Consider the following 25,168-nt stretch of genomic DNA (forward strand, 5'->3'; position numbering starts at 1 on the left):
TCACTGTTTCATGTGGGTACCCGGTGAAACTGTGCTCATTGGAACTGGAACGTTTTATTCTCCTTCTACGTCTTAATATCCTTCCTACTAGGAAATATATATGGAAACATTGAATAAAATGGAAAATAATATAGCTGTATGCCGAATGTGCCAAAACGATATAGAGGCCAGCCGCCGCCTGCTAAGAACATGCCCCGCTCTGTTAAAGCGATACTTAAGAGGGTACGCGAGCTACGTCACAAAGGTAGAGAATATTAGTAGTGACCACTTCTGGTCTCCGCTCTATGGGGCTGAATCCATTGTTATAACATCAGCAGCTCTCATGATATGGAAGGAAATTCTAAATCATTTGGTTATAGATATGGTTTAGAACTAAGCTTTGATTTCAGATTATGCATTTGACCAAATAATTAAAAATACCTATTGATTGGGAGGTAAGGGGGGGGAACTATTTCGAAAAAAAAAAACTTAATATGCATGGGAGTTTTAATCATGTTTTTAATAATGTTTTTATTGACATTTTGTGTAATGTGAATTATTAAGTAATTTTATGTATGATGATTTATTAGAAAGGTTTTTTTTGCTGTGCAAAAGGTTTTTAATTAACTATTGCACATTAATAAATAAAAAAATTAAAAATATCAATGTTTCTGAATACATCTGGGGTCACCTATAAGTGATTGTCTAAAGCGTGAACTACACTAAAAGCCTCACCCATACTTGGTTTAATAGACTATGGAGCTTGCTCTGTATAATCATGAGTGATCATTTCGATTGAGGGTCTTCTGTGTGATGGTGGGACCACTGGCAAAGTGCTCCTAGTTTACCTCTAAAACTAGAGGCGAGGAACTTCTGCTCGAGCCCTAGTTTTATCTCTATTTGTATCTACGACCTTCGACAGCCAAGTGGGTGAAACAGGCAAAATGAAATCCTCTGTATTGTTTTTCATGAATTTCATGAGGCCAGTCAGTTGGAACATTATATATGGTCTTTGTGAAATCGGTCGCCATAATCCTCACTCTGCTGGAACCCATTCCTAACGCCTCCCTGAGCAGCAGCTGCTTCAACAGGGGCCGGCCATTAGTAACATGTGTCACCAGGGCCAGCCGTTAGTAACATGTGTCAACAGGGGCGGCCATTAGTAACATGTGTCACCAGGGCCGGCCATTAGTAACATGTGTCAACAGGGGACAGCTATTAGTAACATGTGTCACCAGGGCCGGCCATTAGTAACATGTGTCAACAGGGGACAGCCATTAGTAACATGTGTCACCAGGGCCGGCCATTAGTAACATGTGTCAACAGGGCCGGCCATTAGTAACATGTGTCACCAGGGCCGGCCATTAGTAACATGTGTCAACAGGGCCGGCCATTAGTAACATGTGTCACCAGGGCCGGCCATTAGTAACATGCGTCAAAAGGGCCGGCCATTAGTAACATGTGTGCTGCTATGACTAGACCGTGGCAATTGATTACAAAGCCGGGATCCCAAGACTGAACGTCCTTTGTCTTCTCTGGTCTGACAGAGTCCGAGGAATGAATAGTCTGTGGTCCTGAATTATCCCCCAGGAGTGCATTAAGTCAGTAAGGTTTCTACTATAACTGCACACTTGTCCCGTGGCATCGAGTGGCCATTCCCATGGAGCTGCCTGGTGTTAAAATACAATCCTGCGGAAACGGGCTGGACCTTTAACAACTGTAAAATCTAAGCATTTACCCTGAAATAACAACTTGACAAGTTTTCCAGAAATCATGGGGAGATGGAGTGCTGGGAGGGAAGTTCCTAATGCTAGCAGAGCCTCTTCCATCTTCCGATAGTTAAGATGAAGCCAGAGAGGGTTCATCCAGGGTGCGAGTTCATCCAGGGTGAGGGTTCATCCAGGGAAAGAGTTCATCCAGGGTGAGAGTTCATCCAGGGTGAGGGTTCATCCAGGGAAAGAGTTCATCCAGGGTGAGAGTTCATCCAGGGTGAGAGTTCATCCAGGGTGAGGGTTCATCCAGGGAACGAGTTCATCCACGGTGAGAGTTCATCTAGGGTGAGAGTTCATCCAGGGTGAGGGTTCATCCAGGGAAAGAGTTCATCCAGGGTGAAAGTTCATCCAGGGTGAGGGTTCATCCAGGGAAAGAGTTCATCCAGGGTGAGAGTTCATCCAGGGTGAGGGTTCATCCAGGGTGAGGGTTCATCCAGGGTGAGGGTTCATCCAGGGTGAGAGTTCATCTAGGGTGAGGGTTCATCCAGGGAAAGAGTTCATCCAGGGTGAGAGTTCATCCAGGGTGAGAGTTCATCCAGGGTGAGGGTTCATCCAGGGAAAGAGTTCATCCAGGGTGAGAGTTCATCCAGGGTGAGGGTTCATCCAGGGAAAGAGTTCATCCAGGGTGAGAGTTCATCCAGGGTGAGGGTTCATCCAGGGAAAGAGTTCATCCAGGGTGAGAGTTCATCCAGGGTGAGAGTTCATCGAGGGTGAGGGTTCATCCAGGGAGAGAGTTCATCCAGGGTGAGAGTTCATCTAGGGTGAGAGTTCATCCAGGGTGAGGGTTCATCCAGGGAAAGAGTTCATCCAGGGTGAGAGTTCATCCAGGGTGAGGGTTCATCCAGGGAAAGAGTTCATCCAGGGTGAGAGTTCATCCAGGGAAAGAGTTCATCCAGGGAGAGTTCATCCAGGGTGAGGGTTCATCCAGGGAAAGAGTTCATCCAGGGTGAGAGTTCATCCAGGGTGAGGGTTCATCCAGGGAAAGAGTTCATCCAGGGTGAGAGTTCATCCAGGGTGAGAGTTCATCCAGGGTGAGGGTTCATCCAGGGAAAGAGTTCATCCAGGGTGAGAGTTCATCCAGGGTGAGGGTTCAACCAGGGAAAGAGTTCATCCAGGGTGAGAGTTCATCCAGGGAAAGAGTTCATCCAGGGTGAGAGTTCATCCAGGGTGAGAGTTCATCCAGGGAAAGAGTTCATCCAGGGTGAGAGTTCATCCAGGGCAAGAGTTCATTCAGGGTGAGAGTTCATTCAGGGTGAGAGTTCATTCAGCCTTCGTGAAACAGATCATAACTGCTGTAGGGTGGCAGAATGAAGAAGTATGTTTGAATTTCAAAAAGTGCCGTTCTGTAAAGATGAAAATGGTTGTAAAAAATAGTGGAACTGTTAACAGTAAAACATAAAAGTAGTGGAACTCGTCTCACGAGAGACAATGCATTATCAAATGCTGTGGGCTGCTCATTTAAGGGGAGCCAGCTGATAGGATAGCTTAGCAGGCTACACCTACTGACAGTACATTGACGGCTGGCCCTGCCAGTCCTGAACAGTACACACTCTGGTAACACTGCTATTCCTGAACACCATACTAACTGCTGCTGTCATTCCTAGCCATGAACTGTATACACAATGTGAATGTTGCTTGCCATGAGCCGTGGGCCACGCCCACTGGAGCAGGAGGTCATTACTGGAGTTATTATACAAACTGTGAATATTGCTTGCCATGAGCAGTGGGCCACGCCCACTAGGGCAGGAGGTCATTACTGGAATTATTGCACACAATGTGAATGTTGCTTACCATGAGCCGTGGGCCCCGACCACTGGAGCAGGAGGTCATTACTGGAATTATTATACAAACTGTGAATATTGCTTGCCATGAGCAGTGGGCCACGCCCACTGGAGCAGGAGGTCATTACTGGAATTATTGCACACAATGTGAATGTTGCTTGCCATGAGCCGTGGGCCACGCCCACTGGAGCAGGAGGTCATTACTGGAATTTGAACACTTTTTCTTTCCATTTTCTTCCATAGCTCCACCCGCTCCAGAAATCCTCAGCAACAAAATTGGGCCAGGTGAGCAAAGACGCACAGATGCGCACAATACAATTACAATACGCTGTGGGCTGGGGGAGATGGGCAGCTGGGGGCTGGGGGAGATGGGCAGCTGGGGGCTGGGGGAGATGGGCAGCTGGGGGCTGGGGGAGATGGGCAGCTGTGGGCTGGGGGAGATGGGCAGCTGGGGGCTGGGGGAGATGGGCAGCTGGGGGAGTTGGGCAGCTGGGGGCTGGGGGAGATGGGCAGCTGGGGGCTGGGGGAGTTGGACAGCTGGGGGAGATGGGCAGCTGGGGGCTGGGGGAGTTGGACAGCTGGGGGAGATGGGCAGCTGGGGGCTGGGGGAGATGGGCAGCTGGGGGCTGGGGGAGTTGGGCAGCTGGGGGCTGGGGGAGATGGGCAGCTGGGGGCTGGGGGAGTTGGACAGCTGGGGGAGATGGGCAGCTGGGGGCTGGGGGAGTTGGACAGCTGGGGGAGATGGGCAGCTGGGGGCTGGGGGAGATGGGCAGCTGGGGGCTGGGGGAGTTGGACAGCTGGGGGAGATGGGCAGCTGGGGGCTGGGGGAGTTGGACAGCTGGGGGAGATGGGCAGCTGGGGGCTGGGGGAGATGGGCAGCTGGGGGCTGGGGGAGATGGGCAGCTGGGGGCTGGGGGAGATGGGCAGCTGTGGGCTGGGCGAGATGGGCAGCTGGGGGCTGGGGGAGATGGGCAGCTGGGGGCTGGGGGAGATGGGCAGCTGGGGGCTGGGGGAGTTGGGCAGCTGGGGGCTGGGGGAGATGGGCAGCTGGGGGCTGGGGGAGTTGGACAGCTGGGGGAGATGGGCAGCTGGGGGCTGGGGGAGTTGGACAGCTGGGGGAGATGGGCAGCTGGGGGCTGGGGGAGATGGGCAGCTGGGGGCTGGGGGAGTTGGACAGCTGGGGGAGATGGGCAGCTGGGGGCTGGGGGAGTTGGACAGCTGGGGGAGATGGGCAGCTGGGGGCTGGGGGAGATGGGCAGCTGGGGGCTGGGGGAGATGGGCAGCTGGGGGCTGGGGGAGATGGGCAGCTGTGGGCTGGGGGAGATGGGCAGCTGGGGGCTGGGGGAGATGGGCAGCTGGGGGCTGGGGGAGTTGGGCAGCTGGGGGCTGGGGGAGATGGGCAGCTGGGGGCTGGGGGAGTTGGATAGCTGGGGGAGATGGGCAGCTGGGGGCTGGGGGAGTTGGACAGCTGGGGGAGATGGGCAGCTGGGGGCTGGGGGAGATGGGCAGCTGGGGGCTGGGGGAGTTGGACAGCTGGGGGAGATGGGCAGCTGGGGGCTGGGGGAGTTGGACAGCTGGGGGAGATGGGCAGCTGGGGGCTGGGGGAGATGGGCAGCTGGGGGCTGGGGGAGTTGGACAGCTGGGGGAGATGGGCAGCTGGGGGCTGGGGGAGTTGGACAGCTGGGGGAGATGGGCAGCTGGGGGCTGGGGGAGATGGACAGCTGGGGGCTGGGGGAGTTGGGCAGCTGGGGGCAGGGTACGGTGTGGGCTGGGGGAGTTGGGCAGCTGGGGGCTGGGGAGATGGGCAGCTGGGGGCAGGGTACGGTATGGGCTGGGGAGATGGGCAGCTGGGGGCTGGAGGAGATGGGCAGCTGGGGGCTGGGGGAGATGGGCAGCTGGGGCCTGGGGGAGATGGGCAGCTGGGGAGATGGCCAGCTGGGGGCTGGGGGAGATGGGCAGCTGGGGGCAGGGTACGGTGTGGGCTGGGGGAGATGGGCAGCTGGGGGCTGGGGGAGTTGGGCAGCTGGGGGCTGGGGGAGATGGGCAGCTGGGGGCTGGGGGAGATGGACAGCTGGGGGCTGGGGGAGATGGGCAGCTGTGGGCTGGGGAGATGGGCAGCTGGGGGCTGGGGTGAGATGGGCAGCTGGGGGAGATGGGCAGCTGGGGGAGATGGGCAGCTGGGGGAGATGGGCAGATGGGGGAGATGGGCAGCTGGGGCTGGGGGAGTTGGGCAGCTGGGGGCAGGGTACGGTGTGGGCTGGGGGAGATGGGCAGCTGGGGCTGGGGGAGTTGGGCAGCTGGGGGCAGGGTACGTGTGGGCTGGGGGAGATGGGCAGCTGGGGGCTGGGGTGAGATGGGCAGCTGGGGGCTGGGGGAGATGGGCAGCTGGGGGCTGGGGGAGATTGGCAGCTGTGGGCAGGGGAGATGGGCAGCTGGGAGCAGGGTACGGTGTGGGCTGGGGGAGATGGGCATCTGGGGGCTGGGGGAGTTGGGCAGCTGGGGGCTGGGGGAGATGGGCAGTTGGGGGCTGGGGGAGATGGGCAGCTGGGGGCTGGGGGAGATGGGCAGCTGGGGGAGTTGGGCAGCTGGGGGCTGGGGGAGATGGGCAGTTGGGGGCTGGGGGAGATTGGCAGCTGTGGGCAGGGGAGATGGGCAGCTGGGAGCAGGGTACGGTGTGGGCTGGGGGAGATGGGCAGCTGGGGGCTGGGGGAGATGGGCAGCTGGGGCTGGGGGAGATGGGCAGCTGGGGGCTGGGGGAGATGGGCAGCTGGGGGCTGGGGGAGATGGGCAGCTGGGGGAGATGGGCAGCTGGGGGCAGGGCTGGTATTCACCACCTGCTTGAGCTGTATATATTATGATATGATATATAAGCTTTATTTTCGGCTTTAGTGCCATCAAAGCATATTACATTGCATACAAACTTACACATAAACCATTAAAAAACATATATAAACCAGTAACTTAATACTTTGATCACAAGTTTAAATTATTGTATATTATTTCAAGGTTACATATGGGACATGTACACACAGTTGTCCCCTCAACTAAGAATCGCACTCGCCCTTCTCAGCCGTGCCCTATGGAGGTATTCGGCTACAAAGTATAAGAGGTTAAGATCTTCGCTTTACCTGCAAAGGCCCATTGCATCTGTGACCCCTTGGGTGCTTTTCCATCACTATGTATGGGGCAGAACAATGCAAAGTGGGGAACGCTCCCACATGAGGCCCCACAGGCCAGGCATTCATTGTTGTTTCGTCGCTCCAATTTCTCCAGAAGGAGGCCACTCGCAGGGTCCCTGCTCTCAAGTCATACAATAGTGAGCGGGCACAGCTGGGGGTAATACAATCTAAATAGCGTCTGTAGGCATTAGGCAAGGGCTTCCTTGGCCTGCCTGCTGGCCACAGGATAGTCTAGCGCAGGCATCCTCCATTGATCTTCTGCAGTTCCATCTACAGGCCATTTTGATCCCTCCCTTGGAATCAGGAGTCATACATTCTGGCTGGTCCCAATACGCCCAAGATCCAACTTCCTACACCAGAATGTAATGTGCATCAGGAATGGGGTTGATCAACACCCCCTTCCAAGGCTAGAAAATGTATCAGGATTTCCTTGAGAATATGTAGCCCAGGTACAGTCCATAAACGGTCCCAATGAAGAAGCGGTTTGACTGCTGTCGCCTTTGAGATGCAATATAGCGTTGGGTGCGGGATAAGGATTTGAGGAATTTGTTTCCAGCCACTCCTATGGCTGCAGATTTAGCAAATCCCCAGATCTCTGCACCTCACACTGCTGCTGGGGTAGCCTGCAGTGTGTATAATACAAGGGCAGGGGTCAAAGCACTGCTCCCATGCGATTGGCTGAAGGTCGTGGCGGCTTTTAATGCTTGTTCACATCAAGGGCCATTCTCAGCAAAGCACAAACCCGCATAGTTATGGGTGGTGGCCTGCTCCAGTATTGCCCCCTCCATCTCTAGATGGACATTTGCATGTCCGGCTGGTCTGCACCTGAAAACAAGGGTTTTAGTTTTGCTTTTGTTGATTTCCAGATGAAGGTCACCACATGTCCACAGTGTGCCTTATGCCCACAGGAGTAGCCGATAACATCACTGCATCGTCTGCGAATACCAGGGCCGGGAAGCGTGAGCTGCCTCTCCTTGGGGTGGGTGGGGGGGTCCATGCTGTTGGCCACCAACTCCTCTATTAAGCTGTTGATATAAATGCAAAAGAGGAGTGGCGCCAGCACGCACCCCTGCCTAACCCCACGCTTCACCTCTGTATTTTCTCCACTCCTCCCCAGTGCACAGATGCACTGTTGTTGGACTATGTGGCCTGTTTTATGGACACTGGGCCTGCATGAATGTTATAGCCATTCTAGACCTGCCACAGCTAGCTTCTAGGCACAGAGTCAAATGCTGTTTCTAGCTCAGCAAACACAGCGTACAAGTTGTTGTTATTCAGTCTTGTATATTTTTTAACAATGAGAACAAGCCTCCGGCACTGCTCAAGGGTCCCCATTCCCAGCTGGGATCCCAACTGCAAGGGGTTTATTATTCCTCTTCACTCAACCCATTCTTGAAGGCAGCCCAGAATAATCTTCGCATATAATTCCCCCCCCCCATCTAACAAAGAGGTGGGGCGATCATTTTCTGGGGAGCCTTTTGAAGCATTCTTAAATATAGGGATAATGACGGCCTCCCGCCAAGGGGCAGGGACGGTTCCCGACTTTATAAGAGCATTAAATACTTGTGTCAGATCCAGGGCCCAAATTACTGGCTCGCTTTTAAAGAGGTCTACGGGTATACAATCGGAGCAGGTGCTTTCCCGCTCACAAGGACAATAATAGCTTTCTCAACGACCTCCACACTCACTGCAAAGTCTGGGCCATACCCAAGTGGGTCCTCATTTTGTGCAACCGAGTTCAGTGAGTTACTGAGGACCCCCGAGTCCTTAGTCAGGTTCAGGAAGTGGGCCCTTCAAGGGTCCGATGCAAGGCTGCATTGCAGATCGCGAGAGGCATCTGGGGCCATGCCCAATGCAAGCTTCCAGAAGGTGTGTGTGTGTGTGGCATTGGCCTGGCAAGCCTCCTGCATGGCATCCCCTCTTCCCTGGTGGGGCCATGCCCAATGCAAGCTTCCAGAAGGTGTGTGTGTGTCATTGGCCTTGCAAGCCTCCTGCATGGCTTCCCCTCTTCCCTGGTGGGGCCATGCCCAATGCAAGCTTCCAGAAGGTGTGTGTGTGTCATTGGCCTGGCAAGCCTCCTGCATGGCTTCCCCTCTTCCCTGGTGGGGCCATGCCCAATGCAAGCTTCCAGAAGGTGTGTGTGTGTCATTGGCCTGGCAAGCCTCCTGCATGGCATCCCCTCTTCCCTGGTGGGGCCATGCCCAATGCAAGCTTCCAGAAGGTGTGTGTGTGTCATTGGCCTGGCAAGCCTCCTGCATGGCTTCCCCTCTTCCCTGGTGGGGCCATGCCCAATGCAAGCTTCCAGAAGGTGTGTGTGTGTGTGGCATTGGCCTGGCAAGCCTCCTGCATGGCATCCCCTCTTCCCTGGTGGTGCCATGCCCAATGCAAGCTTCCAGAAGGTGTGTGTGTGTCATTGGCCTTGCAAGCCTCCTGCATGGCTTCCCCTCTTCCCTGGTGGGGCCATGCCCAATGCAAGCTTCCAGAAGGTGTGTGTGTGTCATTGGCCTGGCAAGCCTCCTGCATGGCATCCCCTCTTCCCTGGTGGGGCCATGCCCAATGCAAGCTTCCAGAAGGTGTGTGTGTGTCATTGGCCTGGCAAGCCTCCTGCATGGCTTCCCCTCTTCCCTGGTGGGGACATGCCCAATGCAAGCTTCCAGAAGGTGTGTGTGTGTGTCATTGGCCTTGCAAGCCTCCTGCATGGCATCCCCTCTTCCCTGGTGGGGCCATGCCCAATGCAAGCTTCCAGAAGGTGTGTGTGTGTCATTGGCCTTGCAAGCCTCCTGCATGGCTTCCCCTCTTCCCTTGTGGGGCCATGCCCAATGCAAGCTTCCAGAAGGTGTGTGTGTGTCATTGGCCTTGCAAGCCTCCTGCATGGCTTCCCCTCTTCCCTTGTGGGGCCATGCCCAATGCAAGCTTCCAGAAGGTGTGTGTGTGTCATTGGCCGTGCAAGCCTCCTGCATGGCATCCCCTCTTCCCTGGTGGGGCCATGCCCAATGCAAGCTTCGAGAAGGTGTGTGTCATTGGCCTTGCAAGCCTCCTGCATGGCTTCCCCTCTTCCCTGGTGGGGCCATGCCCAATGCAAGCTTCCAGAAGGTGTGTGTGTGTCATTGGCCTGGCAAGCCTCCTGCATGGCATCCCCTCTTCCCTGGTGGGGCCATGCCCAATGCAAGCTTCCAGAAGGAGTGTGTGTGTCATTTGCCTGGCAGGCCACCTGAATGGTTTCCCATCTTCACTGGTGGGGCCATGCCCAATGCAAGCTTCCAGAAGGTGTGTGTGTGTCATTGGCCTGGCAAGCCTCGTGCATGGCATCCCCTCTTCCCTGGTGGGGCCATGTCCAATGCAAGCTTCCAGAAGGTGTGTGTGTGTCATTGGCCTGGCAAGCCTCCTGCATGGCATCCCCTCTTCCCTGGTGGGGCCATGCCCAATGCAAGCTTCCAGAAGGAGTGTGTGTGTCATTTGCCTAGCAGGCCACCTGAATGGTTTCCCATCTTCACTGGTGGGGCCATGCCCAATGCAAGCTTCCAGAAGGTGTGTGTGTGTCATTGGCCTGGCAAGCCTCCTGCATGGCATCCCCTCTTCCCTGGTGGGGCCATGCCCAATGCAAGCTTCCAGAAGGTGTGTGTGTGTGTGTCATTGGCCTTGCAAGCCTCCTGCATGGCATCCCCTCTTCCCTGGTGGGGCCATGCCCAATGCAAGCTTCCAGAAGGTGTGTGTCATTGGCCTGGCAAGCCTCCTGCATGGCATCCCCTCTTCCCTGGTGGGGCCATGCCCAATGCAAGCTTCCAGAAGGTGTGTGTGTGTGTGTCATTGGCCTTGCAAGCCTCCTGCATGGCATCCCCTCTTCCCTGGTGGGGCCATGCCCAATGCAAGCTTCCAGAAGGTGTGTGTGTGTGTGTCATTGGCCTTGCAAGCCTCCTGCATGGCATCCCCTCTTCTCTGGTGGGGCCATGCCCAATGCAAGCTTCCAGAAGGTGTGTGTCATTGGCCTGGCAAGCCTCCTGCATGGCATCCCCTCTTCCCTGGTGGGGCCATGCCCAATGCAAGCTTCCAGAAGGTGTGTGTGTGTGTGTCATTGGCCTTGCAAGCCTCCTGCATGGCATCCCCTCTTCCCTGGTGGGGCCATGCCCAATGCAAGCTTCCAGAAGGTGTGTGTCATTGGCCTGGCAAGCCTCCTGCATGGCATCCCCTCTTCCCTGATGGGGCCATGCCCAATGCAAGCTTCCAGAAGGTGTGTGTGTGTGTGTCATTGGCCTTGCAAGCCTCCTGCATGGCATCCCTCTTCCCTGGTGGGGCCATGCCCAATGCAAGCTTCCAGAAGGTGTGTGTGTGTGTCATTGGCCTGGCAAGCCTCCTGCATGGTTTCTCATCTTCACTGGTGGGGCCATGCCCAATGCAAGCTTCCAGAAGGAGTATGTGTGTCATTTGCCTAGCAAGCCTGTTGCATGGCATCCCATCTTCCATGGTGGGGCCATGCCCAATGCAAGCTTCCAGAAGGAGTATGTGTGTCATTTGCCTGGCAAGCCTCATGCATGGTTTCCCATCTTCACTGGTGGGGCCATGCCCAATGCAAGCTTCCAGAAGGAGTATGTGTGTCATTTGCCTAGCAGGCCTGTTGCATGGCATCCCATCTTCCATGGTGCGACCATTCCCAATGCAAGCTTCCAGAAGGAGTGTGTGTGTCATTTGCCTAGCAGGCCACCTGAATGGTTTCCCATCTTCACTGGTGGGGCCATGCCCAATGCAAGCTTCCAGACGGTGTGTGTGTGTCATTGGCCTGGCAAGCCTCCTGCATGGCATCCCCTCTTCCCTGGTGGGGCCATCCCCAATGCAAGCTTCCAGAAGGTGTGTGTGTGTCATTGACCTTGCAAGCCTCCTGCATGGCATCCCCTCTTCCCTGGTGGGGCCATGCCCAATGCAAGCTTCCAGAAGGTGTGTGAGTGTGTCATTGGCCTGGCAAGCCTCCTGCATGGCTTCCCATTTTCCCTGGTGGGGCCATGCCCAATGCAAGCTTCCAGAAGGTGTGTGTCATTGGCCTTGCAAGCCTCCTGCATGGCATCCCCTCTTCCCTGGTGGGGCCATGCCCAATGCAAGCTTCCAGAAGGTGTGTGTGTGTGTCATTGGCCTTGCAAGCCTCCTGCATGGCATCCCCTCTTCCCTGGTGGGGCCATGCCCAATGCAAGCTTCCAGAAGGTGTGTGAGTGTGTCATTGGCCTGGCAAGCCTCCTGCATGGCTTCCCATTTTCCCTGGTGGGGCCATGCCCAATGCAAGATTCCAGAAGGTGTGGGTGTGTCATTTGCCTGGCAAGCCTCATGCATGGTTTCCCATCTTCACTGGTGGGGCCATGCCCAATGCAAGCTTCCAGAAGGAGTATGTGTGTCATTTGCCTAGCAAGCCTGTTGCATGGCATCCCATCTTCCATGGTGGGGCCATGCCCAATGCAAGCTTCCAGAAGGAGTGTGTGTGTCATTTGCCTAGCAGGCCACCTGCATGGTTTCCCATCTTCACTGGTGGGGCCATGCCCAATGCAAGCTTCCAGAAGGTGTGTGTGTGTCATTTGCCTAGCAAGCCTGCTGCATAGTTCCGCATATTCCCTGGTGGGGCCATGCCCAATGCAAGCTTCCAGAAGGTGTGTGTTTGTCATTGGTCTTGCAAGCCTCATGCATGGTTTCCCATCTTCCCTGGTGGGGGCATGTCCAATGCAAGCTTCCAGAAGGTGTGCGTGTGCCATTGGCATTGCAAGCCTGCTGCATGGTTTGCCATCTTCCCTGGTGGGCCCATGCCCAATGCAAGCTTCCAGAAGGTGTGTGTGTGGCATTGGCCTAGCAAGCCTCATGCATGGTTTCCCATCTTCCCTGGTGGGGCCATGCCCAATGCAAGCTTCCAGAAGGTGTGTGTGTCATTGGCCTTGCAAGCCTCCTGCATGGCTTCCCAACTTCCCTTGTGGGGCCATGCCCAATGCAAGCTTCCAGAAGGTGTGTGTGTGTCATTGGCCTAGCAAGCCTCCTTCGTGGTTTCCCATCTTCCCTGGTGGGGCCATGCCCAATGCAGGCTTCCAGAAGGAGTGTGTGTGTGTCATTTGCCTAGCAAGCCTCCTTCGTGGTTTCCCATCTTCCCTGGTGGGGCCATGCCCAATGCAGGCTTCCAGAAGGTGTGTGTATGTCATTGGCCTAGCAAGCCTCCTTCGTGGTTTCCCATCTTCCCTGGTGGGGCCATGCCCAATGCAAGCTTCCAGAAGGTGTGTGTATGTCATTGGCCTAGCAAGCCTCATGCATGGTTTCCCATCTTCCCTGGTGGGGCCATGCCCAATGCAAGCTTCCAGAAGGTGTGTGTATGTCATTGGCCTAGCAAGCCTCATGCATGGTTTCCCATCTTCCCTGGTGGGGCCATGCCCAATGCAAGCTTCCAGAAGGTGTGTGTGTCATTGGCCTTGCAAGCCTCCTGCATGGCTTCCCAACTTCCCTTGTGGGGCCATGCCCAATGCAAGCTTCCAGAAGGTGTGTGTGTGGCATTGGCCTAGCAAGCCTCCTTTGTGGTTTCCCATCTTCCCTGGTGGGGCCATGCCCAATGCAGGCTTCCAGAAGGTGTGTGTGTGTCATTGGCCTAGCAAGCCTCCTTCGTGGTTTCCCATCTTCCCTGGTGGGGCCATGCCCAATGCAAGCTTCCAGAAGGTGTGTGTATGTCATTGGCCTTGCAAGCCTCATTCGTGGTTTCCCATCTTCCCTGGTGGGGCCATGCCCAATGCAAGCTTCCAGAAGGTGTGTGTGTCATTGGCCTAGCAAGCCTCCTTCGTGGTTTCCCATCTTCCCTGGTGGGGCCATGCCCAATGCAAGCTTCCAGAAGGTGTGTGTATGTCATTGGCCTAGCAAGCCTCCTTCGTGGTTTCCCATCTTCCCTGGTGGGGCCATGCCCAATGCAAGCTTCCAGAAGGTGTGTGTGTGTCATTGGCCTAGCAAGCCTCCTTCGTGGTTTCCCATCTTCCCTGGTGGGGCCATGCCCAATGCAAGCTTCCAGAAGGTGTGTGTGTGTCATTGGCCTAGCAAGCCTCCTTCCTGGTTTCCCATCTTCCCTGGTGGGGCCATGCCCAATGCAAGCTTCCAGAAGGTGTGTGTATGTCATTGGCCTAGCAAGCCTCCTTCGTGGTTTCCCATCTTCCCTGGTGGGGCCATGCCCAATGCAAGCTTCCAGAAGGTGTGTGTGTGTCATTGGCCTAGCAAGCCTCCTTCGTGGTTTCCCATCTTCCCTGGTGGGGCCATGCCCAATGCAAGCTTCCAGAAGGTGTGTGTGTGTCATTGGCCTAGCAAGCCTCATGCATGGTTTCCCATCTTCCCTGGTGGGGCCATGCCCAATGCAAGCTTCCAGAAGGTGTGTGTGTGTCATTGGCCTAGCAAGCCTCATGCATGGTTTCCCATCTTCCCTGGTGGGGCCATGCCCAATGCAAGCTTCCAGAAGGTGCGTGTGTGTCATTGGCCTAGCAAGCCTCCTGCATGGTTTCCCATCTTCCCTGGTGGGGCCATGCCCAATGCAAGCTTCCAGAAGGTGTGTGTGTGTCATTTGCCTAGCAAGCCTGCTGCATGGTTCCGCATATTCCCTGGTGGGGCCATGCCCAATGCAAGCTTCCAGAAGGTGTGTGTTTGTCATTGGTCTTGCAAGCCTCATGCATGGTTTCCCATCTTCCCTGGTGGGGGCATGTCCAATGCAAGCTTCCAGAAGGTGTGCGTGTGCCATTGGCATTGCAAGCCTGCTGCATGGTTTGCCATCTTCCCTGGTGGGCCCATGCCCAATGCAAGCTTCCAGAAGGTGTGTGTGTGGCATTGGCCTAGCAAGCCTCATGCATGGTTTCCCATCTTCCCTGGTGGGGCCATGCCCAATGCAAGCTTCCAGAAGGTGTGTGTGTCATTGGCCTTGCAAGCCTCCTGCATGGCTTCCCAACTTCCCTTGTGGGGCCATGCCCAATGCAAGCTTCCAGAAGGTGTGTGTGTGTCATTGGCCTAGCAAGCCTCCTTCGTGGTTTCCCATCTTCCCTGGTGGGGCCATGCCCAATGCAGGCTTCCAGAAGGAGTGTGTGTGTCATTTGCCTAGCAAGCCTCCTTCGTGGTTTCCCATCTTCCCTGGTGGGGCCATGCCCAATGCAAGCTTCCAGAAGGTGTGTGTATGTCATTGGCCTAGCAAGCCTCATGCATGGTTTCCCATCTTCCCTGGTGGGGCCATGCCCAATGCAAGCTTCCAGAAGGTGTGTGTATGTCATTGGCCTAGCAAGCCTCATGCATGGTTTCCCATCTTCCCTGGTGGGGCCATGCCCAATGCAAGCTTCCAGAAGGTGTGTGTGTGGCATTGGCCTAGCAAACCTCCTTTGTGGTTTCCCATCTTCCCTGGTGGGGCCATGCCCAATGCAGGCTTCCAGAAGGTGTGTGTGTGTCATTGGCCTAGCAAGCCTCCTTCGTGGTTTCCCATCTTCCCTGGTGGGGCCATGCCCAATGCAAGCTTCCAGAAGGTGTGTGTATGTCATTGGCCTAGCAAGCCTCATGCATGGTTTCCCATCTTCCCTGGTGGGGCCATGCCCAATGCAAGCTTCCAGAAGGTGTGTGTATGTCATTGGCCTTGCAAGCCTCATTCGTGGTTTCCCATCTTCCCTGGTGGGGCCATGCCCAATGCAAGCTTCCAGAAGGTGTGTGTGTCATTGGCCTAGCAAGCCTCCTTCGTGGTTTCCCATCTTCCCTGGTGGGGCCATGCCCAATGCAAGCTTCCAGAAGGTGTGTGTATGTCATTGGCCTAGCAAGCCTCCTTCGTGGTTTCCCATCTTCCCTGGTGGGGCCATGCCCAATGCAAGCTTCCAGAAGGTGTGTGTGTGTCATTGGCCTAGCAAGCCTCCTTCGTGGTTTCCCATCTTCCCTGGTGGGGCCATGCCCAATGCAAGCTTCCAGAAGGTGTGTGTGTGTCATTGGCCTAGCAAGCCTCCTTCGTGGTTTCCCATCTTCCCTGGTGGGGCCATGCCCAATGCAAGCTTCCAGAAGGTGTGTGTATGTCATTGGCCTAGCAAGCCTCCTTCGTGGTTTCCCATCTTCCCTGGTGGGGCCATGCCCAATGCAAGCTTCCAGAAGGTGTGTGTGTGTCATTGGCCTAGCAAGCCTCCTTCGTGGTTTCCCATCTTCCCTGGTGGGGCCATGCCCAATGCAAGCTTCCAGAAGGTGTGTGTGTGTCATTGGCCTAGCAAGCCTCCTTCGTGGTTTCCCATCTTCCCTGGTGGGGCCATGCCCAATGCAAGCTTCCAGAAGGTGTGTGTGTGTCATTGGCCTAGCAAGCCTCATGCATGGTTTCCCATCTTCCCTGGTGGGGCCATGCCCAATGCAAGCTTCCAGAAGGTGTGTGTGTGTCATTGGCCTAGCAAGCCTCATGCATGGTTTCCCATCTTCCCTGGTGGGGCCATGCCCAATGCAAGCTTCCAGAAGGTGCGTGTGTGTCATTGGCCTAGCAAGCCTCATGCATGGTTTCCCATCTTCCCTGGTGGGGCCATGCCCAATGCAAGCTTCCAGAAGGTGCGTGTATGTCATTGGCCTAGCAAGCCTCATGCATGGTTTCCCATCTTCCCTGGTGGAGCCATGCCCAATGCAAGCTTCCAGAAGGTGCCTGTGTGTCATTGGCCTAGCAAGCCTCATGCATGGTTTCCCATCTTCCCTGGTGGGGCCATGCCCAATGCAAGCTTCCAGAAGGTGCCTGTGTGCCATTGGCCTAGCAAGCCTCATGCATGGTTTCCCATCTTCCCTGGTGGGGCCATGCCCAATGCAAGCTTCCAGAAGGTGCCTGTGTGCCATTGGCCTAGCAAGCCTCATGTATGGTTTCCCATGTTGCCTGGTGGGGCCATGCCCAATGCAAGCTTCCAGAAGGTGCGTGTGTGTCATTGGCCTAGCAAACCTCATGCATGGTTTCCCATCTTCCCTGGTGGGGCCATGCCCAATGCAAGCTTCCAGAAGGTGCGTGTATGTCATTGGCCTAGCAAGCCTCCTTCGTGGTTTCCCATCTTCCCTGGTGGGGCCATGCCCAATGCAAGCTTCCAGAAGGAGTGTATGTGTCATTTGCCTAGCAAGCCTCATGCATGGTTTCCCATCTTCCCTGGTGGGGCCATGCCCAATGCAAGCTTCCAGAAGGTGCGTGTATGTCATTGGCCTAGCAAGCCTCCTTCGTGGTTTCCCATCTTCCCTGGTGGGGCCATGCCCAATGCAAGCTTCCAGAAGGTGCGTGTATGTCATTGGCCTAGCAAGCCTCCTTCGTGGTTTCCCATCTTCCCTGGTGGGGCCATGCCCAATACAAGCTTCCAGAAGGTGTGTGTATGTCATTGGCCTAGCAAGCCTGTTGCATGGCATCCCATCTTCCATGGTGGGGCCATGCCCAATGCAAGCTTCCAGAAGGAGTGTGTGTGTCATTTGCCTAGCAGGCCACCTGCATGGTTTCCCATCTTCACTGGTGGGGCCATGCCCAATGCAAGCTTCCAGAAGGTGTGTGTGTGTCATTTGCCTAGCAAGCCTGCTGCATGGTTCCGCATCTTCCCTGGTGGGGCCATGCCCAATGCAAGCTTCCAGAAGGTGTGTGTTTGTCATTGGTCTTGCAAGCCTCATGCATGGTTTCCCATCTTCCCTGGTGGGGGCATGTCCAATGCAAGCTTCCAGAAGGTGTGCGTGTGCCATTGGCATTGCAAGCCTGCTGCATGGTTTGCCATCTTCCCTGGTGGGCCCATGCCCAATGCAAGCTTCCAGAAGGTGTGTGTGTGTGGCATTGGCCTAGCAAGCCTCATGCATGGTTTCCCATCTTCCCTGGTGGGGCCATGCCCAATGCAAGCTTCCAGAAGGTGTGTGTGTCATTGGCCTTGCAAGCCTCCTGCATGGCTTCCCAACTTCCCTTGTGGGGCCATGCCCAATGCAAGCTTCCAGAAGGTGTGTGTGTGTCATTGGCCTAGCAAGCCTCCTTCGTGGTTTCCCATCTTCCCTGGTGGGGCCATGCCCAATGCAAGCTTCCAGAAGGAGTGTGTGTGTCATTTGCCTAGCAAGCCTCCTTCGTGGTTTCCCATCTTCCCTGGTGGGGCCATGCCCAATGCAGGCTTCCAGAAGGTGTGTGTATGTCATTGGCCTAGCAAGCCTCCTTCGTGGTTTCCCATCTTCCCTGGTGGGGCCATGCCCAATGCAAGCTTCCAGAAGGTGTGTGTATGTCATTGGCCTAGCAAGCCTCATGCATGGTTTCCCATCTTCCCTGGTGGGGCCATGCTCAATGCAAGCTTCCAGAAGGTGTGTGTATCATTGGCCTTGCAAGCCTCCTTCGTGGTTTCCCATCTTCCCTGGTGGGGCCATGCCCAATGCAAGCTTCCAGAAGGTGTGTGTATGTCATTGGCCTAGCAAGCCTCCTTCGTGGTTTCCCATCTTCCCTGGTGGGGCCATGCCCAATGCAAGCTTCCAGAAGGTGTGTGTGTGTCATTGGCCTAGCAAGCCTCCTTCGTGGTTTCCCATCTTCCCTGGTGGGGCCATGCCCAATGCAAGCTTCCAGAAGGTGTGTGTGTGTCATTGGCCTAGCAAGCCTCCTTCGTGGTTTCCCATCTTCCCTGGTGGGGCCATGCCCAATGCAAGCTTCCAGAAGGTGTGTGCGTGTCATTGGCCTAGCAAGCCTCATGCATGGTTTCCCATCTTCCCTGGTGGGGCCATGCCCAATGCAAGCTTCCAGAAGGTGCGTGTGTGTCATTGGCCTAGCAAGCCTCATGCATGGTTTCCCATCTTCCCTGGTGGGGCCATGCCCAATGCAAGCTTCCAGAAGGTGCGTGTATGTCATTGGCCTAGCAAGCCTCATGCATGGTTTCCCATCTTCCCTGGTGGGGCCATGCCCAATGCAAGCTTCCAGAAGGTGCCTGTGTGTCATTGGCCTAGCAAGCCTCATGCATGGTTTCCCATCTTGCCTGGTGGGGCCATGCCCAATGCAAGCTTCCAGAAGGTGCGTGTGTGTCATTGGCCTAGCAAACCTCATGCATGGTTTCCCATCTTCCCTGGTGGGGCCATGCCCAATGCAAGCTTCCAGAAGGTGCGTGTATGTCATTGGCCTAGCAAGCCTCCTTCGTGGTTTCCCATCTTCCCTGGTGGGGCCTTGCCCAATGCAAGCTTCCAGAAGGAGTGTGTGTGTCATTTGCCTAGCAAGCCTCATGCATGGTTTCCCATCTTCCCTGGTGGGGCCATGCCCAATGCAAGCTTCCAGAAGGTGCGTGTATGTCATTGGCCTAGCAAGCCTCCTTCGTGGTTTCCCATCTTCCCTGGTGGGGCCATGCCCAATGCAAGCTTCCAGAAGGTGCGTGTATGTCATTGGCCTAGCAAGCCTCATGCATGGTTTTCCATCTTCCCTGGTGGGGCCATGCCCAATGCAAGCTTCCAGAAGGTACGTGTGTGTCATTGGCCTAGCAAGCCTCCTTCGTGGTTTCCCATCTTCCCTGGTGGGGCCATGCCCAATACAAGCTTCCAGAAGGTGTGTGTATGTCATTGGCCTAGCAAGCCTCATGCATGGTTTCCCATCTTCCCTGGTGGGGCCATGCCCAATGCAAGCTTCCAGAAGGTGTGTGTGTGTGTGGCATTGGCCTAGCAAGCCTCCTTCGTGGTTTCCCATCTTCCCTGGTGGGGCCTTGCCCAATGCAAGCTTCCAGAAGGAGTGTGTGTGTCATTTGCCTAGCAAGCCTCATGCATGGTTTCCCATCTTCCCTGGTGGGGCCATGCCCAATGCAAGCTTCCAGAAGGTGCGTGTATGTCATTGGCCTAGCAAGCCTCCTTCGTGGTTTCCCATCTTCCCTGGTGGGGCCATGCCCAATGCAAGCTTCCAGAAGGTGCGTGTATGTCATTGGCCTAGCAAGCCTCATGCATGGTTTTCCATCTTCCCTGGTGGGGCCATGCCCAATGCAAGCTTCCAGAAGGTACGTGTGTGTCATTGGCCTAGCAAGCCTCCTTCGTGGTTTCCCATCTTCCCTGGTGGGGCCATGCCCAATGCAAGCTTCCAGAAGGTGTGTGTGTGTGTGGCATTGGCCTAGCAAGCCTCCTTCGTGGTTTCCCATCTTCCCTGGTGGGGCCTTGCCCAATGCAAGCTTCCAGAAGGAGTATGTGTGTCATTTGCCTAGCAGGCCTGTTGCATGGCATCCCATCTTCCATGGTGGGGCCATGCCCAATGCAAGCTTCCAGAAGGTGTGTGTCATTGGCCTTGCAAGCCTCCTGCATGGCATCCCCTCTTCCCTGGTGGGGCCATGCCCAATGCAAGCTTCCAGAAGGTGTGTGTGTGTGTCATTGGCCTAGCAAGCCTCATGCATGGTTTCCCATCTTCCCTGGTGGGGCCATGCCCAATGCAAGCTTCCAGAAGGTGTGTGTGTGTCATTGGCCTGGCAAGCCTCCTTCGTGGTTTCCCATCTTCCCTGGTGGGGCCATGCTCAATGCAAGCTTCCAGAAGGTGCGTGTATGTCATTGGCCTAGCAAGCCTCCTTCGTGGTTTCCCATCTTCCCTGGTGGGGCCATGCCCAATGCAAGCTTCCAGAAGGTGCGTGTATGTCATTGGCCTAGCAAGCCTCCTTCGTGGTTTCCCATCTTCCCTGGTGGGGCCATGCCCAATGCAAGCTTCCAGAAGGTGCGTGTATGTCATTGGCCTTGCAAGCCTCCTGCATGGCATCCCCTCTTCCCTGGTGGGGCCATGCCCAATCCCATCTTCCCTGGTGGAAACGTCTTCTATTGTTCCCAGAGGTAGTTTTATAGACAGATCTAAGCAGCCTCTGGTCTTGAGGTGGACCCTCTTTGAGGCACATCAAGATGATCTTGTTGCATGATCCACACTCCTCGTCATCCCAGCCTGGCTGGTCTGTACCTCATTCTTGGCCTTGGTACCTGGTTTGGTAAACAAGGAGTGCAGGGCTGCAGCCATCTCTACATAGTCATCCAATACTTCTTGGGTGCCTTTAGTCAGATCACAGTACTTGTAGAATAAATACCCTGTAACCGATCTCTGTTCATCACCTCTGCCCATTTAAACACCCTTCTCAAGTGACCACCAATGTCTTCAGAGGTCGCTCTATATATATATAATTTGACCCCAGTTGAAATGAGAGGCAGAAAGATATTCATTAATTCAGGCACGTGGGGCGCACTTCCTGAATCCAGTGGCAGAGAAAGCTTTCTCCTCAAGCTGGCAGGGGAGGAAAGAGAAGGTAACAGAGAAACCAACATTAGAGCGGGAAGAGAAGCATGGAATTATATTTGAGTAGCTATCAACTAACTATCAAGCAAAGCTCGAGTTGTCTGTGATATTGCTAGGAACGTCCAGGTGAAATGCACCCATTCTTGAAGATGACCCATCTATAATTTTTTGCTACGTATGGTCTCCCTGTGCCCCTGTGGCAACCCCCAATCTGTCCCCATGGCTGTTACAAAAACGGGTGTTTCGATCCCAGATCTCTGCCTCAGTGCTCATTGTCTGCCTTGGCCAACATTTCACCAGGACAATGCTCACTGCAAGGTCCTGAGCACCTTCTGCAATTGTCTAGGTTCTTTGGCAATGTGTATTTAATCGTTGGCCTTGCCATATCATAATGCATTACAACCATGGGAAGGAGGGCTGTGACAGGTGTATCATTCTATGCCCTCACTATGCACCCTGGGCTCCACCTTGAGCCGATAACTTGGTGTGGGCTGATAACACTTGTTACAGATTTGTTCAGCAAGACTGTAAAGCCTCATTAAAGGTTTGACACACAACTTCAAAACCAACATTTTCGGTCACTGCAAGTGCTCTGTGGGAGGGGGCAAACGGCTGAAGAATGCCAATTGCCCAGTTCTCATCCTGTGGGGAGACAGGTGCAGTATGTCATCCTTTTTTAAAACAAGGGCCCTTCGGTGAGTTCAGGCCTGTGCTGGTGGTCAACACATTCACGCACAAGTCATTCCACATGATACCTTCAAGCAATCAGTCCCTCAATACAACTAAGGCGGATGGCTATTGGCTTAAACGATGCTCCCAGCACAGTCTAGTTCACCAAGAGTCCCAAAGGCTTCTTTGTACGTAATGTGCTCTATGCGGCCAATCGTCCTCTCCATGAATGTCCACCAAAGACCTGGCCCCTTTAGGTGGTGCATGATCTGGGGATCAACCCTGTCCCACACCTTCAGGTTAGTGGCCCTCAGCACCTTCTTTTCCAAGGCATATGTGGGCACAGGGAAGGTGGGAAACCAGTTCCAGGATCATGACTTCATTATCCATGAAGCAAAGCCCTGTCTTCACCCTACAACTGTAACCGAGCCGGAAAAACCGTCAGGTTAACGCCGGAGTCGGATTACCCTTCTGCCTCCGTGATTCCCGGAATTACCAGGGCATTACGACCCCGGTGACCTGGGAATTCCGGAGGCGGAATTGTGTAAGTCCCCATTCTCATAGAGCCCCATAGGACTCCATGGGGATGGGGACAATTGAAACACTGGTTCCGTCTATGACAGAGCCAGTGTTTGCATGTCCGCCTGCAGGCGGGTGGTGTTAAACCCGCCAGGTCACACCTGGCGGGATTGACACCTCCCGCCTGCAGGACTCTTAATCAGCGGGTCCGGAAAGAACAGTGGCAGCGGTTTTACCACCACCGTTCTTTCCGGACTGGCAGAGTCGTAATGAGGCCCCATGTCTTCTGATGAGGTTGATGTGTGGGTCGTGTAGATAATGAAGATGTGCTGTAGCACCTTGAAGCGTCTTTTGTGCAAGATGGAATTACCAATAATGATCTCAGACCAAATAATTGAACAGACTCAAAGAGTGTTAGGAAAGATTTCTCTTTGCTTCACCTTTCCTTACGTCTCTATGGAACCCCCAAACCTTTTGCTTTTATTTTTGAATCTGACCTGCACTTTTTGCAGTGCAGCGAAGCACTGCATGTCATGTCATGTCATATGTCATGGGGAAACTGACATGTCCGTCAGGCTGTCAGTACTGGGAGACCTTGTTTCCCTTAGTCGTGTTACTATGTTACTGCTTTTGGTTACTTTGTATCACTTGTGGTGACTTCTATCATTGTGCACAGCTGCTTACACTGCAGTACAATGGGGTGCATTTTTGTTTTGCCCTAGATTAACACTCAGAGGATTTTTGGTTACTCTAGTTGTGCTAAAAGGTTAGGCTGGTGGCAGCAGTGACTTTTTCCCACTTTTGGGGATTTTTCATGTTACCCTTACCGCGTTTACCACATTTGGCTTCTAACTGTGGCTACTGGTCAAACATGGCCGTGCCACAAGATTCTTCGCTTGTCCTTTGCCCTCTGGTCTTTGAGCCTTCTTCCTGTCCTGAGAGGCCAGGAAGATCCTTATAAGGACTTCCAGTGCCCGGGAAAGCAGAAGCTTTTGGCGGGCTACTGGAGGGCTGTGTGTGTTTGCTGGCAGGATGTGGGCTGGGACTGTCCGGTACCAATCCACAAACTGGTTCAAGTGTGTCTGAGTGTTATGCAGGAGTGTTCCCGCCAGTGGTCCTGATTGGACCACTACTGGGGTGTGTGTGTGGGGTGGTCCTGCTATTGGCTAGTGGGAGTCTCAGCTCCTACCTAGCTTTTAGGGTAATAAGAGGACCCCTGCACCCATTCTTCAGAGAACCTGGAGAAACCTGAAGGAGCCAAGTATCCTGTCCAGCTGTGAGACCCGCAAAGAAACCTGAGACCTGACTGAAGGAGGCCTGGCAACCAACTTCTGCTGCTGTCCTGGAGGAGCCCTGTCTTGCTTGTGATCTTTAGTATTTCTGCGAAGGAGCTGCGACCCTTGGAGTGGAGGGACCATCCATTCCCAACGTCTGCTCTGTACCCTGCCAAAGGAAGCCTTCGGAAGTGCCCTGGAACCGTCCTGTGGCTGACCAGCTTCATTTCTGGGCTACCGTGCTTCCAGCGTCACCGTTCCAAGTTTTGACATGGAACTTGGGGAATCCTGAGCTGGCCCTACGAGACTCACCTCTACAAAATGTGGGCGTCCTAGCATTGAGGGGACCCGAGCTAGAAGGGAAAGTCCGACCGCAGCTGCTGAGTCCCTTTGCGTCGCCGTGCTGTGGTGACCACCATCCGAAACTGCTTACCTGATCCGAGTACAGTCCTGAGAGGGGTCCTGTTTTGCTGCAATCTTCCACCGAGAGTCCTTGCAACAGTGAAAGACAACAACCAGAGATCAGCTAGAACCCGCCACCCCTGTGAATCGAGGACTGCACATTGCAGTGGGAAAAGCAACGTCGGACTCTCTCCCTTTGTCCTGCCAAGTCTGGGGTAGAATCAGAGTAGGGAGGTAAGTTACAGAGCTTCTTACCTACCCCTATGCTCCCATTATAAGTCAATGGGCTTATAATAAACCTTTATTCTAACAATTTTGGCTTTGCCATAACATGCTTGTGCAAGATGGGGCTACTTTTGGTAGTTAGTTTTACTTGTACCCTTATCCTACGAACCGTTCCCCCGACCCCACATACCCTACCTGCATGTTTTTCTGCGTCAAAGATTCTGTGAAACTTTTACCTGAACTATTGGGCAAAAGGCCCCAGACAGCTTAGGAATGGACACATTTAGTTAGGGATCATTCTCTGTGGACCTTGAGTGCACTGATCTAACCTTTCCTTTGCACGAGTTTCTGATATGTATTATGCCCTAAAACAAGTGAATGTGTAAATGTGTCTATGTTTATTAGTGTTGTGTGATAACCCTACTTACTAGTAGTCATTTTTCAAAGTATGTTTTGGCCAATAAGTAATAACTGTATTTGTATACATCCTTTCTACGTGTAATCTGTGATTCCCATTGTGTCTCCTCATTGTGGACCCCTCACATGGTCACCACCTCTGAAGATCTTAGCCTAGACCGCCTGTCAAAGCTACCCAAACTGGTTTGGCTACAGCTCCCCAGAGTTGTTCCTGTCACAATATAAGTTGGAGTTCTATGCATCTGTTCACCAGGCCAGAGTATAGAAAATCTGTCCGAACACATTGTTGTACAGCGGTGGGATGGCCCTCTCCACATAACATCTGGGTGTTTTGTGAAAAGGAACTGTATTGGGTGCCACAGTGTAGATCACTGGTGGTGTGTCCAGATAATACTTACACAGAACACTATCATTTTTGATTGCCTTATAGAACAAGTCACCTACTGTACTAGATATAATGGAAACAATCACGTTCACCACTTTAAGTGCCTCCAAAGTGGATCAGTTAAGAACGTTGTGTGCTGAGAGGGGCTTGACAGTCTCTGGCACAAAAGCAGAGATATTTGTGAACATTCTGGACTTAGGTTGTACCTAACTTAGCAAATGGTCCTAATAGTGGATCCGGGCCTGTACCCATCACCAGTAGCGTAATTGCTGCCACTGCAGTGGCTGGTGTTGAGGAGGAGGAGGAAGAAAGGGCATCCTCTGGAATTCTGGCTGTGACCACCTTAGATGCTGAGGCATTTCTCAATTTGGAAAC

General features: G+C 54.2%; 1 protein-coding gene across 1 annotated transcript in view; it reads left to right on the plus strand.

Annotated features, from left to right (window-relative positions):
- Positions 1 to 25,168, plus strand: part of LOC138473460 (deleted in malignant brain tumors 1 protein-like) — a 199,114-nt gene that overhangs the window by 37,688 nt on the left and 136,258 nt on the right. The window contains exon 3 of the mRNA XM_069612108.1: positions 3,776 to 3,817. Within this exon, the coding sequence (XP_069468209.1) occupies positions 3,776 to 3,817 (42 nt within the window). The remainder of the gene's footprint in view (positions 1 to 3,775; positions 3,818 to 25,168) is intronic.

Source organism: Ambystoma mexicanum, chromosome 8 (genome assembly GCF_040938575.1).
Source record: "Ambystoma mexicanum isolate Mex_15411 chromosome 8, UKY_AmexF1_1, whole genome shotgun sequence".
Classification (NCBI taxonomy): Eukaryota; Metazoa; Chordata; class Amphibia; order Caudata; family Ambystomatidae; genus Ambystoma; species Ambystoma mexicanum.